Below are 18,759 nucleotides of genomic sequence, written 5' to 3'. Positions count from 1 at the left end.
AATAAACTTACTAATTCAAATCTTAAGCTTTTATAGCAATTGTTCTGCCTTTGATGGGCCATCTGTGACTAGTCATCACTATTAAAAAAAAAAAAAAGATTATTCAAATCTTTTTTTTTCGAATCTTTATGACAGTAACTGCTTCCATCAACTTTTCTCTTTAACTCGTCACTACAGCCACAGTTTTCACTCTATGAACATATTTCTTTCACTTTAGTGAAAGTCATACTTGTCTTCTTTTTAATGGTGTGCCTCTTTAAGCCCTCAGACCTATACTTTAGTCTGTATCTGCCTCAAAGCGCAGAGAGTTCTAGAAATCCTCCCATAGACTCTAATGCATTTACCCGTAAAACTTCTGTGGAAAAATGAATGAGGATTAGAATTTTTAAATCGTGACTCTGGCCACAATTTTCACTCCACAAACATACAACTCACACCAGTTGCCCATTGAAGCCTTGGGATTCATAAAGTGTGATAACCCTTATGGTTTTGCTGCAACAAGCCTGTTAAGCGGGTGTGGAAATCAGCTTTACTACAGCTTATTGAGCTGATCTGTGGAGTTTCCTGTCTTTGGAGAGCTGTTTCCATGACAACAGCGCAGCTGCAGTCGATCAGAGATTGAGCTCAGTAACACTTTGATTGACAGGTCAAACTCTGCTGCTCAAACTCTCTACTGCTAAATGTTTGGCTCTGACCCTGAAGACTCTGGTTCAAGTCCAAGCCATTGTGATTTTTTTTATTTTAGCTTTTCCATTAGTGTGTAATGCGTGAGCTAGAGTGCGTGATGTCACAGCTAGAGTATGAGGGCTTAAACTTCTGTTTTTAACTCACTAAAGTCAATACAGCCACAATTTTCACTTTATCAACGTATTTTTTCTCTAGTTTGTAGTCATACCTGTCTTCTTTCTAATGATGTGACTGGCTAAGCCATTAGATCTACACTTTAGTCACTATCGGCCTCAAAGCGCAGATCCTGAATTTCTCCCATAGACTCTAATGATAATTTTCGACAGATGTCTGGGGAAAAACGTTAAGTCGGAACAAGCCTGTTAATAAGGGGTGAAACTTAGCTTTTACAGAGCAGAATGAGCCTGTTTTTCCCGCCTTTCGTCTCCATGACAACGACGCAGTAGCAATAGAGGAGTGACTGAACTCAGAAACGGGTCAACCTCCTGATGCTCAATGTCCATATTTTACAGTTTAGTTCATTACACTGCCTCTTCCTCTAAGTCCTTTCAAAATAAAAGCACAATTATTAGATTTAATAACAATATTTCTGCATTCTGCACTGAGTAATTATGATTACTTAATGAGACTATTTTATAGTTTTGCTTTAAAATGGTTATTCCTGACTAATAATATTGTACATTTTAGTAAATACCCACGCACCCCCTCCAAATATTTTAAAATAAAAGCCCCAACGCAATTTATTATCTTTCATCGCAGGATTTCTAGTTCTGTCTAAGTAATTTCAAATAGGCAGTAAGACTGCTTTACAGTTTAGTAAACAAACACATACTCCCTTCATATCCTTTCAAAATAAAAGCACACATTCAATTATTAGCGCTATTAGCAACATTTCTGCTTTCAACTGGTAAATTGTGACTACTTATTAAGACTATTTTACAGTTCAGCAAATTATCACACATACGTCCTGGAAATACTTTCAAAATAAAAGGTTACTCAGCTTTTTATGATTGTTAATGATGCCTCTTGGTCAATTTTTTAATCTTTGTCAAATTTGATCGTTGTTTGAATCCTTTTTGTTTTGGTCATCTTTCAAGCTTTTGTCATTGTTTTAATCGTAACATTTTGTTGTATTCATCGTTTTGTCGTGGTAAATGTTTTGACGTCAGCAGCTTAATCAGCGTTCATTGCAGCAGCAGATCAGCTCTCCCAAGTAATTTCTCGGAGAAATTACTTTTTCTAGTTGTTCTTATATCCCATCTCATGGGGGAGCAGTGAGCTGCTACATTGCAGCACCTGGGGAGTTAATGTGAAGTGTCTTGCCCAAGGACGCATCTGGCACCAAATGTGTTCTGATTGAACCAAGACCTCATGCTTTCCAGGTCTATTCTCTACCTACTGAGCTACCAGATCACTATGATAGAGTCTGACATGATCCGAATATCAGCCTCATGCTGCAACCTGAGGTTTTACACGACCATGTCTTAGTAAGCATTAATTAGAACTGCAGTGTGGACCTGACCAACTGGTTGTAGGATGCACTCTGGGAAAACAAGTTTTTCTGCTTCAACCTTTTCTTTAACACTGGCCAATCGTACAGATACACGCAGACATTCTTGCTGCTAAATGTACCACACTGATCTCTCCTTCCACCTGGGCTTACTTATTTCCTCATAGTCCTGGTACAATAAGATACCCCAGCACCACAGCTACGCAAGTGTGTGGCCACCTTTATTTATTTCTTTACCTTTATTTGTTATATTCAATTTGAGGACGGGCCTCCTGAAGCACAGATGATAACAGTCAGAGAGTAGTAAAACTAACAGTAGTGGAGTCAGTAGCATGTGTCATGAGTATTTTAGTTGTGCCATTACCATGTGCCATCAGTTGTCATTTCATTCAAAATGTTAGCAAATTAAAGCAGATTCTCGTAGGTATGAACAGAGCCACATTTATTAAACGTCATTCTACACATACACTGATAATAATTAAACTAAGGAACCATGAGGAGGGATACAAACTTTTCAGTGCATAGTTTCCCAGGTGTAAACTGTGGTGGCAGCACCTTTGTGCTCTGTTTGGGCAATAATCACAAATCAAAATGTTTCATCCTTGAGTTCACAGCTCCGACTTCAGGAGCTTCTTTGCTTTCTCCATGTTGCTCAGTACTGAGGAGGAGGGAAGAAACAACAGTCAATCAAACAGACACACTTTGCAAGTAGAGAATAGGTAATAGGTGTGTGTAGCATGTACAACAGCACTTACAGAGCTTAGTGTCGCTTGTTTCATAGGCATACATGCGGTTGGCATAGCGACCAGTGATGTCAGCTCTCACGGTCATCGAAGGGTCTGGAGAAACATACATAGTACAAGCTGAGCAACAGATTTACCTTAGTTGCAAGTTGTAGTTGGGGCAGATAGGATGGTTATTATTATTATTATTATTATTATTATTATTATTATTATTATTATTATTATTATTATTATTATTATTATTATTATTATTATTATTCATCTAACACTTGGTTAAAACAGGTTCATCACAGAACAGCTTGTGTCACATGCTTTAGCTCTTACCAACAAAAATTAATCTGGGAACATACTGTCCATCAGGAGACAGATGTTTGTCTGTTGTTTCATACTGTGGAGACAACAATATAACAAATGTCATCAGACACATTATGACATCTAAATTCCTTGTTAAACATGTTAATACCAAATTAACTGGTAAAACTTTTTCTATATGAAAGCAGAGCCTGGTTTGAGACTGAACAAACTAACTCAGAAACTTACCACCAGGTTGAGAACAATGAAGTCCTCATCCAAAGTCCTCTGGATCTCGTTGTTTTCAGAAAAAGCTTTCTTCATTGCTGCATAATGAAAAGTTCTTATTTTACATTGTTTAGCTCAACCCAATGCAAATTAAACCTAAGCATAGTGCAGAGCAGGATGTGCGAGGAGGCGTCATACATGAGCAAACAAATGACTGTTTCCTGTTCAAACAGGTTAGGTTCCTAATTCAACAGAATTCAACTATTAGCAACATTCTCATTCCCTAGGGGAAAACCTACCCTGGCTGTGTGGGCAGTCCTCAAGATGGAAGATCACCATCAGAGGCTTGTTCCTGAAACACAGTTCAATCAACTTCAACAAATGTGTCAGTGGTAAAGTTATATTTGATTGTTCAAATGATCTCTTACTTTGACCTAGACCAGTACAGAGCCTCCTCATAAGTCTGAGCCCAGATCAGCTGGTCACCCCAACCTAGAAACAAATTAAAGATCAACAGCAAACTCCCACTGAGCCTCAGAGACTTAGTGCAGGTGGTTGTCACACACCTCTGGACAGAGTCTGAGGGATCCTCTTCCCACTCTTTGGGATGTATTTGCCAAGAGTGGAGGTCATAGCCACCAGGAGCAGGAGAGCAGAGAGTGGTGCTTTGATCATCTTTAAGGTTTACTAGTTTACTGGACACATAAAGGTGGAAGAAACACATCATGAAACTAAACCTTTTTTAAAAGGATCAACCTGTGACATCACACAAGAAACTGTATCAAAATGACATTTCACAAAGGCGACATCTTTCTCCTACAAGATCCTCTGTGTCACTCAGGCTTTCTCTATTTTCATCCAGATTAAAAACAAGAGAATGAGAGAATGAAACAGAGCATTTCCAGGTAAAAGCATTGAAGGTCACGTCCCCATCGGTGTCTGACCTGTGGACCGTCGCTGCAGCCTCTCTTACCTGTCGAGGGACGCTGTAAACGATCTGAGCTCCAGGATCTGCTGTAGCTCCACTCTCACCTGGCTCATTTTTAAGCACCTGTTCCATTGCCCCGCCCTCGCCCATCCCTCCGCCTTCTCCGTGCTGGAATGTGACATCCGCACGTTTCTTTGCTAACCAGGATCCTCTGGAAAGTGATCTAAGGTTAAGGTTGCAATAAGTGACATTGTGATGTCAGATACTCAGTGGAAAGATATGAAGTTCTTTCATATTCACCTTTGTGAAGCCGGGTTTTGAACATTATGAATTCTTTAAACATTCTTTGAGAGAATTTGTGTTTTATTTTCGAAATAGCATACTTTTGGCTACCTGCTACTTGATTCAGATAGTAATTATCATATAGTGAGATCATAAGTCACCACACCCCCTACCATATTTGGGCATGTGTGGCTTAGATCCAAGGACAGATCAGCATAAACCCAAAGGACACGATCACAATGCTTATGAGGATGATTGGACATTATGTGGTTGGCTTAAAAGTGCAACATGTCTTTCTTGAGTCAACACAACAAGTCAGCCATGAAGATGAAAACGATCGATGTCGGCGCAGTGAACAGGATAAGAGAAACGGATGCACACACATCCTGGGCTGACTGTTGGGTTGTACAATAAATGAATGACAGCAATGGAATCCTTTTTTTTCATTAAGCTTAGATTATCAAACATGATTTAAACCTGTTTTACACTGTAACATCTAAAGCTCAACCTAATTCAGACTGGACTGTGTTGTGTGTATTCAAACGGAGCTTTATCTGAAGGCATCAGGCTAACCGTATCCTGTGTCCTGCAGTAGCAGCTTACCTGTCCCCTGCCTGCCATCAATAGCAGCTTTGTTCAGCCTGAGCCCCGCATGGGCCCCAGACAACTGATCTGCCTCTCTCTGATACACTCCCTGCATGCAATGTCTTCCAACCTCCCCCTGCAGACCCATGCCCAACTTTATCTGATGCTCAACAGTTCAGCAATTCCTCCAGTATAAGGCATACAGTCTAACAGAAAGGCTGGGTTCAACTGGACAGTTGATGTGGTAACAACTGTGAGACTGACAGAGGGGTGTTCAACAATCTCATGAAAAGCCTCCGTGATGCAGATGTGTCACTAGGAATGATTCTCTACCTGCCCTCTACTCTGACCTTTCATCATAATGAAGATGCAGCAAAGGATCTGTATAGAAACCTACTTTCTAACAATAAGACTTACAGGTGAAGCTTTGTGTTGTATTTTTTTAATAAAGAATTATTTTGTGCACAGTTTTGGGCAGAAACCCAGCTTCATAAAGTTGATATTGGACTCTATGTATTTGTGGAAGTTCTGGTCCACCTCTAAGCACCTGTCACTATAAACCACCTGACGTACCACAGTTTCAGCTGTAGGTTTTGCTCATTTCTACTTTTGAGTCCTATTTAGACTTTTTGAAACACAACATTGCACTTTTTGTCTATCAGTAAAAGTTTTGAAAAAGTTCAAATGACGTTTGTAGATTTTGATAGCATGCGTAGATTTTGGCTTGTGACCAGGATGTTGAGGCCATTAGTGCTGAGGTGTCCTTAGTCTCTACACTCTATATAGGCATTCCGTGTGTTGTCCCAGCACCGTGGTGGGTCAATATTTGAACTACAGGGCAGGGTGAAGGCCGCTCCTTTAGATTGCTGAACTTAGCCCTGCCCTGATAACACGGATCTGTCTTTCCCCACACACATATATACACACACGCGCACACACACACACAGCTCTTGGTTGCCTGTTTGAAGATGTAAACACCAGGTTGAAAGTGTAGCACAAATAAACTGATGAGCTCCTCAACTGTATGATATTTATTGTGCTGATTACTTGTACTTTATGTGCACTGCACTACATGGGCAACTAACAGCTCTGTCCAAAAAAATCTTTATTGTCTCTGCACATCAATTTCACTGAATGTTTTCAGATAGATGTACCTATGTTAAATATCTGGTTCATACCAAAAGCCCTATTGATTTTACTGCACCTCACTATTTAAGATGGACGTGTATTCATTACTATTAGTACTAATAGTGGGACAAGGGCTGATGTTGCACTGATCTAACAATCATCACATTTCATTAATTTCCGTGTTCAACCAAAATAAAACTGTAGCTATAAAGCAGACCATAAAAACATAATGTTTTATCGTGTTCAGTACATATCCTATATTTAAGTGTAATCAGGATTATGTGCCAAATTACATGTTTGACTGAAGGGAAAATACAGCAACATTTCTTTTTGGACATTTATTGACTGTGTAGAAAAGAATTCAAATGAAAGCATGAGTGTATGTTTGTATTCAAACATGAATACAAATGTTTCATACCGACAGAAAAACTAAACTTGTTAAAAGGGGCCAACAGTCTCAAGATTGTATGAAAAGAAAATGAAGGGAGCACCAAATAAACATTACATTCTTACAGTCCCACAAGAGACACAAAGGTCATTGTTTTCACAGAAAACACAATGTAGCCGAGCCACAGAAAAACTGCACTATACAGCTCACGCTTTAATACTAGATAAATGAAGGTGGGAGTATAAAGCATGCTCTGAAATCAGGGCTGCTGTTCTCAGAGTTTCACCATGTGCATGGACGTAACACAGGTAGTCTGAACTGTTGCCCGCCAAGCTGTAAAAGGTGCGCAAAAATTTATCAGCAAAATTTATAAACAGCAGCAACACATCATGTGTTGCTGCTGTTTCTTAACAATCTCTTACAATTTGATGCCAAAGGCTGAAAAGGAAATTTGATGCCATCCTTGTCAGCTCAGCAAAATGCTTTTCTTATTTCTGTTTGAATGACCAAAGCAGGTTAAACAATTCAATTATTTTTCAATCATGAATCACCCATTATTAAAGTGCTTTTCAAATTTTTCTGAATAGCGTGAATAGGGAAAAACGTTTCTCTTTAGTACAAGGCTAACTGGTAACTTAAAACTAAAACTGACATATCACATGTACAGTAAAACAACCACAGCAGGAAGGGTACTAGTGTGTGGAAAAGTGATGGCGTTTGTGGTTTGCTGCAGCAACTCAAATTCAGAGGGCAATTCTGGTAGCTTGATTCAGTTCATGGTTAAAAATGATCACAGTAAAAGCACAAGGTCCCATTAGTGATCATCTCACGGCCTTCGAGTCCCTCAGTCAGGGTCTCCTGCCTCGCTTGTTCTCTCTCTGGCGAGTCATATATGATGGCACCACTCACAGGCTAAGGTTCAGTCACCTGCACCAGACATTCCAGACAGACGGCAAACCTCTGTGAGTGATACACCCTCCAGTCATTAAATGGCTCTTTTAGAAAACCAGTTTACGTTTATGTCCTAGTGCCCATGCTGTGGGTGCTGGTTGTGTTGGTTGTTAGCAGGGTGGTTGGGAGGCAGTGGAGGTCCATTTACTCCAGGGTGGTAGAAAGCACAGTTTCCCTCATACCTGCAGCTTCCCTTCATCATGAAATGACGACACACAGGCCTCTTGGACATGTCTGACAGAAGAAATCAGCAGCGTTATAAACTCAATCCATCATTTTATAATGACAACATAAAATGTAACAACAAACAAGAGTTTTTAATTTAAACTATCTTTTTTCTTGTTTTAGACATTGAACTGTGAACAGCACAGTTTTCATCACTATCAATCATTAAAAGAGTTTATTGTAAAATTATAGGAGTAGGTAGTTGCTAAATGTATTACAACACAACACACTCTAACGTATGTACCATTCATGTTGTTGTGTCCTCCTCTGGGCCCTCCTCTGCCTCGGCCCCTGAAGCCTGGCTCTGCGCCTCTGCCGCGTCCTCCTCTGTGGAAGTGACCCCCTCTGTGGGGTCCTCCTCTCATGGAGTCATCTCCCCAGTAATTGCCATTATCTCCTCTGCCCTGGTTTGGCGGTGGCCCCATCAAGCGCGGACCTCCAGTTGCATTGAAGGGTGGCCCGTGGTTGTGGGGGGGCGGGGGGTGGTTAAAGCGGGGACCACTGGGTGGGTTATTGGGTGGGTAGCTTCCATTCATGGGCATCTGCATGTGCATGTTCATGTTGCTCATGCCCGGACCGTGGCCCAGCAAACTCGGATTTACTACATGAAGAGAAAATGGGTTAACAACTGATCAAATCAGAAGCAGTTAAAACAGAACAGGTGATGCTGAACAGAGCCCAATCAAGCAGTTCCTTTTTTATTTCCAACTGTTTTTTGTTGCTGCTTTAACAATCAAATTTCCTCACTGGGGAATGAATCAAGTTCATTTTTATCAAAAGGAAAGATGGGTTTACCTGGTGGTGGTCCACCTTGATTCTGATTTTGGTTGTGTTGAAGGGAGCCTAGTAGCTGTTTAATCTTGTCTGAGAAGTCCGGCTGTTTGATTAAGTCTTCAGTAGACTGATTACCAGTTGCACCCTGGTGACAAAAAGTTGGTATTAGCTACAAATCAAAACTTTGACCAGAGTTTAACAACAAAACACATTTAATCCAAAACAGAAGTTAAACACCTAAAAGGAATTAGAACAAACTAAATACAAGGTCCAACGTTCACCATGATAGAGGAAAGCAGCTCCTGTACGTTGACAGATGGAGCCACAGGGTTGCTGACGGTGTTTGTAGCCTGTGGGCTACGTGAGCTATTGCTCAAGTTTCCCATGAGGTTTGCCAGGACAGGTGGCAGCTTGGAACCCTCAGTCTGGGCCATGCTAGAGCCATGCTGTGATGTGGTGTCCATGAGCTCAACATAACCATCGTCCACCATGGAGGAGTCCTGAAATGGGCAGCAGACTGACAGCTTAGTGGCAGCAATTATATACAAAATACACAGAAAGACAGACTAGAGGTTGAACTGGTTTAAATGTGAGTGTACAAACCTCATCTAAAGGGATGAGTCGAGGGGGCATGGGTTCATAAGGTTCTGGGTCTGGTTCATGCGGACTGTCAGGTACACTAGTAAGAAAAAAAAAGGGGGAGAAATATAAATAAACATAATACACTATAAACTCTGTCTAACACTTGTTTCTACCTTTCTTTGTTAAGGAAGATCTCCTGCAGAATGCCCATTTCACGGTCTCTCTGGGTAAGCTTCTCTGTGCTGTTGGCCCCAGAGCTGACCAAGCTCCCAGTCAATGTCAGGGGCCTCGGGGGTGTCCAGGGAACCCGTTCCTCCATGGTGTCATGTGAGAGACGACGAGCCATCTCAAACGTCTGCCTGTCCATCATCAGCTCTCGTTTGGCAGCCTCACCAAAGTCCTTGATCTTGTTGACATTAACTTTGAAACAAGTGCAATATTGTCCTCTTTATTACCATCAGATGGTTTAATAAAAAGCCACTGTGGACACTTCTTTTAAGAACCACATGTTTTACCTCTCTCAGTCTCATCCAGATCAAAGTAGAAGTAGTGTTTGAGCTGCTCCTCCTCTGCCCAGCGAACTGTCTTCTTCTTCTTGCCCTTTTTTGTCAACTTTTCTTCCTCTCCACGTGGTTCTGCCAGAGCATTAGGCTTCTCTCCTATTGAGGAAAATACCAACACCAAGAACTCTCTTATTAACATAATAAAAAGTATGTGGCCAGACAGCAGATTAAACTCAGCAATAAGAATATAGATGAAAGGCTGTAAGGACTTTACCATTGTCAGAGGCTTCAGGGTCCTCTGAAGGAACAGGGGTACCGGGCTGGTCCGGCTCTTGGTTCTCATCAGCAGGAGTAGAAGAGGTGGCAGTATCCGGAGACAATGGTTTAGTAGAAGAATATGTAGGTTTGTTTTCAAAAGGATTTGCCTGAATACAGGAGATTCGCAGAAATGCAGTATTGTTATTTCTAGATATTTGTGCCTGACAGTATATGCTCGACATTAGATCTGTACCTTATGAGATGTGGGAGAGACCGCCTTAGTACTGGCTGCAGTGCCGGTAGTGGGTTTCTTCTTTTTGATCTTTATCCCAGGAACAGGTGCGGAGTTCAGAGCATCCAAGAACCCCATTCCCTCCATTGCTAGTGGCCATACAATACACCAGTTAACACCACATCACTAATGAATAAATCATCCAGATTCTGATGTGGTCCATGTTTGAACTTACGCTGAGCTGGAATAATTTTGACTTTGATCTCTTTGGCAGAGTTGGATGGGGTGTTGAGGGGTTTGTATTTTTTCTCCAGAGGTGGAAAATCGGATGGACCAGAGCTAAAGAAAGAGTAAATTTTACCATAAATCTCTTAGGGGCAGTAATGATTTAGCTGCCCACTGTGACCATAGACAAGAGAAGAAAACTATACCATGGCCTTTTAAGAACTGGGGGTTTAATGTTGTACTTGTCACCAAGCTGTGGGGCAGTGGGTGCCTTCTTAGCAGGTGCAAGGTGTGGCGTGTCCATCTCTAGTCCTACACAAGACATATTGATATTTCAAATAGAACTTTTTCAAATCCTGTATCAGTGAACCATGTCGCTGCTTCTTTACCTATGGAGCGTATCTTTGCATGGCTGGGTGCATGTGCTTTAGGTTTCTCCTTCTTTCTCTCCTCATCTCCACTCTTTTCCTTCACATCCCGAACAGACACCTTGTTCTCCTCTTTTTTCTTTTTCTTATCTACAAGTCAAAAACATTGTGTTTGTCACCAAGAGTTGTAGTGTGGGGCTCTAAAGTTAGGTGTATGTCAAAGTGATCAGTGTGTACCAGCAGGAGAACTGTTGCTGCTGCCTGTGACACTCTGGGAGCGGATTGTCGCCATCCAGCCATCTACAAGCACAGAGGCCAGCTTCCGTAACTCTACAAAAGAAAAACATATTAGTCAGATGCTGTGAAACTGCTATGTACATCATAGTTTGGGTTATGCATGCAAAAGCAAACTGACCTTCAGTCTCTGCGCTTTTGCTCAACTGTTTCACCAACTTGGCTGTGTTGTTCTGGGAGAATATTAACAGATTTATTGTCACAGCTGACTGTATAATGAAGTTGACATGTGTTAAGCAGGTCACAAACACAACACCTGTTTGAGATGATCCACTTTGAGGGGCAGCTTCTGTAGGGTGAGCAGGATAAGTTGAAGCAAAGGTGTGTTGTTGGTGGTTTTGGAGTAGGTGAGCCAGGAGTTGAGCAGCCTGTAACCACCGACTCTGATAAATCTAGATGAAGAGAAAGATGGTTTAGAATCTCCAGTCTCACCATTAAGTCTTTTACATCAGTGAAAGTTCAGTTGCTAAATGCAGAAATAAATCATTGCACTGTGAAGAATTTACATCTAATTACACCTGCCTACTAAGAAAATATAAAAACAATTATGCCATTAACACATCTATACTGCTTTTATTTTAACTAGGTTTCACAGCACACAGTTGAATTAAGGCTCACCGGTTAAGGACATCATGTGATTTCGTCTGCAACAGGATGTTCAAGTACATACATCTGCTGACCATCTTGGTAGAAGCTTTCATTAGGCTACAGAAAGATCACATATGTTAGACCACGAAGGCACACAACTAAACCATTTCTTATTTCAGTCACTCACCTAAACACTTTTGGGACTCCTTCCAGGCTACGAAGCTCTCCATCCTTCCCCAATAGAGCTTCTACACCCTTCAAAATCTCTCTCGGGTCCACTGGTCTCCCTGCCATAACTAAAGAACAGACCTCAAATAGTTAAAATCCACCAACACGATACAAGTGTCAATCATATGCTCTGTGGTACCTGACATTTAAATACTGTTAATGAGGACGATTTGCCTGTCCAATAATAGAGGCATCCTGTGCTAGAAAACTCCACTAGATTCCCTCTAACCAGTTCTATTCTGACAGCTTTTATCCAGGCTCATACAAAGACACCCTCCAATCTAAGGTTTATTCGGACATGGTGACATCAAAGTCAGAATTACCTTTCCACTGAACATCATCCAATTTCCATGCTGGATCTGAGATTCTGCAGCTGACAAAACCAGCTTATTTGTATGAATCACACAAGTCCACCATTAAAAAGACAATAAAGCTCAACACCAAATCAAAAGATCAACATGTCAACAAATTCACAGAGGGGCTGAGCAACACCATATATGCGTCCAGCTGCCAAACTACACCTTAAACCATCTACAAAAGCACCCAACAAAGAAGTGATTTAGGAACAGACTGCATTGATCCACTATCAGTCAACAGAAGTTTCAAAATCGACCTAAAGGGAAAAAAAAAAACAATAGAACCGGAATGAACAGGCAGCACGTTCTCTAGTGACACAAGCAGTCAGTGTCTGGTGAGTCATACATGATGATTTCAGTGTGCTGCCTCGTACTTCACACTCGAGATGTTTCTTGAATGTTTCATTCCAACTTGACACCAGCTTGACAGGGACCCTCGCTGGACACATTGAGATACTTCTCTCTGTGGTTTCTACTTGGCAGGTCTGGAGAATTAGGCTAATATAATCTTCACTTGTGTGTGGGGAGAAAATTGTTTATTTTAAATCAGACCAAGGCTAAAGTCTCAGCAGCAAGCACCAAATGAAAGTGCATTTTGATATTAGACAATTAGTTAAAGTCCCCCGTGTTTTCTCTAACTCTACTTTAACTAGTCCCTCATGTTGAAAAAAACAGGGGGGGAGAGCTTTATGTAATATTTATTAGGTTATATATTTTTCATATATTAATAAGATCATAACATGAAAAAAGAAAGTAAGAATGGGATTTTGTTTTACCGCTAATGTTAATGATAAGGCTTTAGCAGATTATTAATAGCATATCACATTCAGTCATATGCATGACTGCATAAAACCTAAACCACAAGAAACAATAAATACAAACCAATTACTAAAAAATTTGTATTACTCCAATGATTAAAATTACAGCACCAAAAAATTATTCATTATAATGAATTAATAAGATTCTAGTAAGAAACAGAAGCATTAGCTAATTAAACATTTAAATTGTTTAAATTAACCTGAGGCCCAACAAATGTGATTATCAGATTAAGGGGTTTGTTCTAGTACACTAATGTGGTGTCACCCAGGCAGGTCACTTACTGCCATCTGCAGGTTAGTTTGTTTCCACAATATACTCTCCAGAAATAAATAGTAATAAATACAATTGCTAGTGCAACATATAAAAACAGTCACGCACATCAATCCAACTATCAACAAACTAAAAGGTGCTTGGTGATCTATTGATTACCCATTATCTTCAGAATGCACAACATTATGTGAACCAAAGAAACTATGATCAACTATGATCACTCTATAAGCAAATAGGCATGTTTTCGTATGTATAATGACTTTTTCTGGTGCAAATTTAATTAGTTCAGGTAGATAACCTGCAAATTTGATTAGAATCAATTCACTGGCAATGTTACGATGTGAGGAATCAGTTAGGTCTTACCCGTGGTAACTGTTGTAGTAGAAGTTTATAATAGGCTCAGACCTCCACAACACTGCAAATAACTTAATCCCTGTAAATGTCACAGTTGTTACACATGATACACAACACTCGAGTTAGCCACACCTCTAATTCACTCAGGAAGATCAAGATTATTTGTGCCATATTATTCTTGTTATTCGTTTTATCTTATTACACAGACTGGGAAAACGATCTAGTTATGTACATTGACCAAGCTTTCTATAACAATTATTAACTGTAACGGAACAACGGTTACGTAACAAAGTGGTACAATTCTGAAAGAGATAGTGGACCACAGAAGTGTGTAACTCTTGCTCTGTTACGTAATATTAGTCCACGCAGCCTTTCAAATGCTCGCACTTAGTCCGTCACAGCTGAAGGCAGGCCCCGCTCCTGCCGCTAAACGGCCTGGTAGAGGGGAGGAGGAAACCTGGAGCCTAGCTGCTAATCAGAACCCTCCCTCCCTTAACCACTTCGACGACGGCGACACAACAACAATGTCTCTCACAGAAAGCACTGCGACGGTTGGTAGAGAAACAAAGCAACGAACGCCGGCTCTGACATTACAGCGAACATTTACGCACTGAAAAACCATTATATTCTCGTGTTGCATTTCAGTTTTAAGTGTCCTCAAACGCCGCTCGGAGAACATGGATAGTCCCCGGAGCTGTCCGGAAACAAACAAAAAAGCACAACTAGTCCACAATATCTGACGGTCCCGACTGTTTGTGCTTCGAAAAAGCATTTCGCTTGAATCCTGCAATCTTTATCCACAGATTGCCGAGTGCATGTTGCGGGCTTTCGGGAATTCCCTGCGCTATGCTTTCACATTCACCATACACTGTGCCTCATAAAACATGTCCACAATCCTTAAACTAATGCAATCTTTATGTATAGATTGCGGTGGGTGTTCGTTCCGTGGAGCAGCCTCTACAAAACAACAGGCAAAAAGTCCAACTTGGTGATCTAGAGTTGTCCTACGGCAATCTTTATCAATAGATTGCTTATGGTTATTTTTGCGAATTTCCCTGTCTTTTAATTTCCTTTGTACAATTCGTCAATTCAGTCTCACACACGAAGAAACGGAGCATTGTGGCTCCGTCCGCTTTCCTGTGTGAGCTCATACTATCACGTTGTCTATTTTCAAAATTGTTTACCAAGAGCAAAGCTAACTTGCGAATTCCTGCTAGCCAGCTACTGCTAGCTAGCCTATTATCTACGATCATTTCATGTGATGAATATCGATTAATTTAACTACAAAAAACAACTTACTATTGATACTATAGATCCTCAGCGTCTCGGGTATATTATAGTGTACTTTTCAGGCACTTATAGCTCGTTTTTCATAAACTTTATGTCGTTAACCTTCATGGTTTTAATATCAACTTAAATACTTCATATGGGTGGGGCTGTGATCGCTAAGGACTAACGTTAGCCTTTCCTTCAGGAACAAAGTGGAGGCAAAAATAGTAATCGAATGTCCATTACTTGAAGAAAAAATATGAATTTGAGCGGAGTTGTTCGAAGTCCTCGACGGCTCAGTCTTCAGCAAAGCAATTTAATACCTGTAAAACACAAAAAAACATATATTCAATTCCGACGGTAACGCAAGCTTATTTTTTATCTTCATTTAGTTCCAGGTCTTTTGCTGTTAATGTTCATGACTTCTGTAGATCTTTAACATTAAACACAGCAGGGGAAAAAAACAAGTCTTTTTCTCTAACTGCACTTACCTTTGACTACATCCAGAAATGAGCTCCTGAAGGAGGGACTTGGCTTTTATACTTCGTGACGTGTTTTACGTCAGTGGCGTAGGTTTGGTCGTTTTTCGCTGAAACAAAATGGTGGACGACCGACCTTCACCTTACATTCAAGGGTATAATGGCGTACCCCGCATTTGTCAGACAATTCTATCAAATATCTACTTATACAACAGGTCAATTGGTAATGCGTTTGTGATTTGTTCGATGACACAAGGGAATACTAATAAAGTATGCCTGTTTGGCTGCGTTGTAGTAATGTTTTCATATATAACTTTAGTTAATAAATGTCGTGCAAAATGGCGACTAGTTGTCACGACCGTGATTGTCACGAGGCAGGGAGCAACTAAACTATTTTTAAACAAATTAATAAACCTTAAGGTATAAAATAAACACAATTTCATACACAAACATTAATTCGTTGACATTATTTAATTTTAATACATACATGTAAGTTTGAGGTCGGTTCAACCTTAGTTGATCTTTCACCTATAACCCCTACGCAACAGTAAAATGGCTGCGTTCATGCGAGGTATCGCGAAGGTTTTGTGCGGCCTTTCGCCATCAATTTTACACCCATTTCAACAGTATCAGGTATCTCGTTTAACCGTCTTTATTATATTAACACCACCTGTAAATATTATTAGTCATCCGTTCAATGAGACGTTTGAATGAAACGCGACACTGCTAGATTACTATACTGCAATGCTAGGCAGTTAGCGAAACAGAGGTAATGATACGTTGGAATTATTGTCAAAATCCTTTTTTTGTCGCATTTATAACTTTTTGAGACATTGTTGGGTTTAATGCGCAAGTAACAATAAAATGACACCGTTTCGTGTGTTAACATTACAACTCGTACACGTAACAAGAAAACTCGGCGTTCGGGTTTTGATGATGACTAAAACAGCCAAACACACTGCGCACTAGAATGTAGTAAATGATCGCATTGCACTGTTTGTGCCTTTTGTGCAGAGGTTGAGAGTGTGCCCGTCCCTGTTTGTAACGTTATGTCAAAGACGCAGTCTTTGCCAAGCAGCATCACTACAGGATGGAGATGCTACTCAGGACACCGATGTTCTCTCCCGCTATAAGGACAGACCCTGGGTTTACCTGGAGAGCCAAGGTACTTGAATTAATCCACGATCAAGGCAGTGATTATATGCATATCTTGTTTTTTTTTTTACTGAAAATTTCTCCTGACAGAATACGTAGAGAGGTATGGAACTGATCCAGTGTGGGTGGGCTACAGAAGGAACCATAAAGGAGGCATCCCTCCACAAAAAACACGCAAGACCTGCATAGTAAGATTATTATTTTTTAAATGTAATTAATCAGATTTAGCTTGTATCAGTTCCATATGTAATGTTACCACACTTGGTATTTCATTAGAGAGGAGACAAGATATGTGGAAACCCCTGCCCAATTTGCCGGGATCAAAACATTGTTATCCACCATCAGGTGAGTAAGCGCCTCAGCTGCTCTTAAATGTACAAGTTAGATATCAATATGTTTATCTCCAAGATGTCCAGTACTTTACCAGCTCTTGTTGTTTATGCTTTACATATTTACAGTCAACGCCATGTCCCCGTCTTTAAAAATGTTAAGCCATGCTTCTTGTGTTGTAGAATGTAAAACTGTTGCAGCAGTTCATCAGCCCCCACACTGGAATGGTGTATGAATCCACTCGAACTGGTAGGTCTCAAAGTGAATGCGTGATGCATTGAGAGGTTCTGAGTTCTTCACCAGATGACCCCTGCTCTGCTTTTTTCAGGAGTGTGCGTGAAACAACAGAAAAAGCTCAATGATGTGATCAACAAAGCACGAGACCATGGTACAAATGTTTTATTGGACTTTTTTGTTGAGTTTTAATATTCTGACATTCAGTGAGTGGTGCTGGATGAACCCACATAAGCAACTACAAACAAACAAACAGAACCACAACATATCTACACAAAATCCTAAATTGTACTTTATATCTTTCTGGTATTTTGACAATTGACAATCCCCTTTGTACCACTTTGCTATGGACTTCTTCTAATCTCTGGTTCTAAGAGTTTTAGAGTTTAAACAACAACACATTATTCCAGTCATACCTGTAGTTGTGACCTATATTTTGGAGAATTTGACTATAAAATGTCTATCTGTTTACGGGGAAAGAACCTCTCAAAGAGAAAGTTTTCCCCTCCAGATGTGGACACTCCGATGACTAGAGGTATTAGCTCTAATTGGTAAAGACTCTGTCTGTCCATTTCTTATGCAGATGCTTGAATAAATATTAACATTTTAATCTAAATTGATCATTATTTTTGCAGTTGAGGACAGCAGTTCAGTGGTTGTCTAACACTAACAAAAGTATGCAGCAAGCTGCGTTTAAAAACTATGTAGTCTTGAACAGAAAAGGTGCGATGCATTCTGTTCTACATTCTGCAAAAAGGGCTCAATCTGATTAAGGTGTTTTTCACGTGTCCTAGTATCACTTCAGAATTTGCAGTAAATTAATTGTGATGCAGCAGTGATGCTTAATGATGTTTAAGATGTTGTTTTGCCTGGCGATGTATCACTCATTACATCATGTGTCCTCCTTTAGGGTTGCTCTCCTTCCAGATTCCATACGTGGAATATTCAGGAGAGGACTATTCCAATTTCCATGATGCTGTGGGGTGCACGCCACCTCCCACCTCGTTAACCTCGGGTGATACGTGGTATAAATGGTATAGTGAAATTACACCTGACGAGGATCAAGTGGCTAAAGTCAAGAAGACATACAAGGCTTTCTTGAAGTAATGGAGACTACAGATATTGAGTATTCTATTATATGGAACAATAAACATGTTTAAATATTAAAACTCAAGCTATGACTGATGTCTAAGTATTAGCCTTGAATAATGTACACACTGCAGACAGTAAAAGTACAAAATAGGGAGCAAGTTCATGAAAGTATACAAATTGATGCATATTCTGTTTATTTACACTGTATTATTCAGAACCAGCGCCCAATATGACCTCAGTTATATTTAATTATGTGTAGCTCAGTTTGACCGTAGGTAGACGGTCATCAGCAGCAGCACAAACCATGCATAATTCTGGTTATCACAAATGTGCAGGGTGAAGATAGTGGGAGGGGGAACCAACTGTTTATGTTCCATGATTTAATCTCACGACTGAACAACAC

At 40.3% G+C, this 18,759-nt stretch overlaps 3 protein-coding genes across 5 annotated transcripts; 1 reads left to right on the top strand and 2 right to left on the bottom strand.

Annotated features, from left to right (window-relative positions):
- Window positions 1-2,618: 2,618 nt before the first annotated feature.
- Window positions 2,619-4,546, bottom strand: agr2 (anterior gradient 2). Its single transcript, XM_029166248.3, has 8 exons — window positions 4,433-4,546; window positions 4,026-4,154; window positions 3,888-3,951; window positions 3,759-3,811; window positions 3,481-3,557; window positions 3,265-3,328; window positions 2,953-3,036; window positions 2,619-2,855 (listed from the first exon to the last, which is right to left on the bottom strand). Exons 2-8 carry the CDS (start codon window positions 4,132-4,134, stop codon window positions 2,806-2,808), a joined length of 501 nt encoding a protein of 166 aa, XP_029022081.1. The 5' UTR covers window positions 4,135-4,154; window positions 4,433-4,546; the 3' UTR covers window positions 2,619-2,805.
- A 2,159-nt stretch (window positions 4,547-6,705) lies between these two features.
- On the bottom strand, window positions 6,706-15,539 carry ppp1r10 (protein phosphatase 1, regulatory subunit 10). 3 transcript variants are annotated; one of them, XM_029166244.3, is made up of 18 exons: window positions 13,807-15,539; window positions 11,958-12,066; window positions 11,801-11,887; window positions 11,439-11,574; window positions 11,304-11,355; window positions 11,126-11,218; window positions 10,910-11,038; window positions 10,727-10,832; window positions 10,531-10,634; window positions 10,317-10,444; window positions 10,080-10,230; window positions 9,818-9,961; window positions 9,476-9,722; window positions 9,324-9,399; window positions 9,002-9,220; window positions 8,742-8,865; window positions 8,191-8,547; window positions 6,706-7,955 (listed from the first exon to the last, which is right to left on the bottom strand). In XM_029166244.3, exons 2-18 carry the CDS (start codon window positions 12,062-12,064, stop codon window positions 7,795-7,797), a joined length of 2,421 nt encoding a protein of 806 aa, XP_029022077.1. In that variant the 5' UTR covers window positions 12,065-12,066; window positions 13,807-15,539; the 3' UTR covers window positions 6,706-7,794. The 3 variants fall into 3 exon arrangements, with proteins under 3 accessions (XP_029022077.1, XP_029022076.1, XP_040928952.1); XM_029166243.3 differs by having other exon boundaries at window positions 15,097-15,539; XM_041073018.2 differs by having other exon boundaries at window positions 15,313-15,539.
- A 487-nt stretch (window positions 15,540-16,026) lies between these two features.
- Window positions 16,027-18,438, top strand: mrps18b (mitochondrial ribosomal protein S18B). The gene is made up of 7 exons (XM_029166247.3): window positions 16,027-16,178; window positions 16,560-16,710; window positions 16,791-16,888; window positions 16,977-17,045; window positions 17,213-17,279; window positions 17,359-17,418; window positions 18,175-18,438. Exons 1-7 carry the CDS (start codon window positions 16,098-16,100, stop codon window positions 18,369-18,371), a joined length of 723 nt encoding a protein of 240 aa, XP_029022080.1. The 5' UTR covers window positions 16,027-16,097; the 3' UTR covers window positions 18,372-18,438.
- The last annotated feature ends 321 nt before the right edge of the window (window positions 18,439-18,759 follow it).

The sequence above is a fragment of the Betta splendens genome, chromosome 11, assembly GCF_900634795.4.
Source record: "Betta splendens chromosome 11, fBetSpl5.4, whole genome shotgun sequence".
In the NCBI taxonomy this organism is placed as follows: domain Eukaryota; kingdom Metazoa; phylum Chordata; class Actinopteri; order Anabantiformes; family Osphronemidae; genus Betta; species Betta splendens.
This window is presented reverse-complemented; position numbering and strand designations above follow the sequence as displayed.

What these genes read in the sequence shown, in the direction of transcription:
- agr2 (XM_029166248.3), bottom strand. Translation starts at nt 4,134, where the DNA reads ATGATCAAAGCACCACTCTCTGCTCTCCTGCTCCTGGTGGCTATGACC. An exon ending in CCCTCAGACTCTGTCCAGAG is followed by an intron (nt 3,952 to 4,025) that starts GTGTGTGACAAC and finishes ATTTGTTTCTAG; the next exon opens with GTTGGGGTGACCAGCTGATC. An exon ending in GGACTGCCCACACAGCCAGG is followed by an intron (nt 3,558 to 3,758) that starts GTAGGTTTTCCC and finishes TTCATTATGCAG; the next exon opens with CAATGAAGAAAGCTTTTTCT.
- ppp1r10 (XM_029166244.3), bottom strand. Translation starts at nt 12,064, where the DNA reads ATGGCAGGGAGACCAGTGGACCCGAGAGAGATTTTGAAGGGTGTAGAA. An exon ending in CCAGTTCTTAAAAGGCCATG is followed by an intron (nt 10,635 to 10,726) that starts GTATAGTTTTCT and finishes CTCTTTCTTTAG; the next exon opens with CTCTGGTCCATCCGATTTTC. An exon ending in TCTCTCCCACATCTCATAAG is followed by an intron (nt 10,231 to 10,316) that starts GTACAGATCTAA and finishes TCCTGTATTCAG; the next exon opens with GCAAATCCTTTTGAAAACAA.
- mrps18b (XM_029166247.3), top strand. Translation starts at nt 16,098, where the DNA reads ATGGCTGCGTTCATGCGAGGTATCGCGAAGGTTTTGTGCGGCCTTTCG. An exon ending in ACATTGTTATCCACCATCAG is followed by an intron (nt 17,046 to 17,212) that starts GTGAGTAAGCGC and finishes CTTGTGTTGTAG; the next exon opens with AATGTAAAACTGTTGCAGCA. An exon ending in GTATGAATCCACTCGAACTG is followed by an intron (nt 17,280 to 17,358) that starts GTAGGTCTCAAA and finishes TGCTTTTTTCAG; the next exon opens with GAGTGTGCGTGAAACAACAG.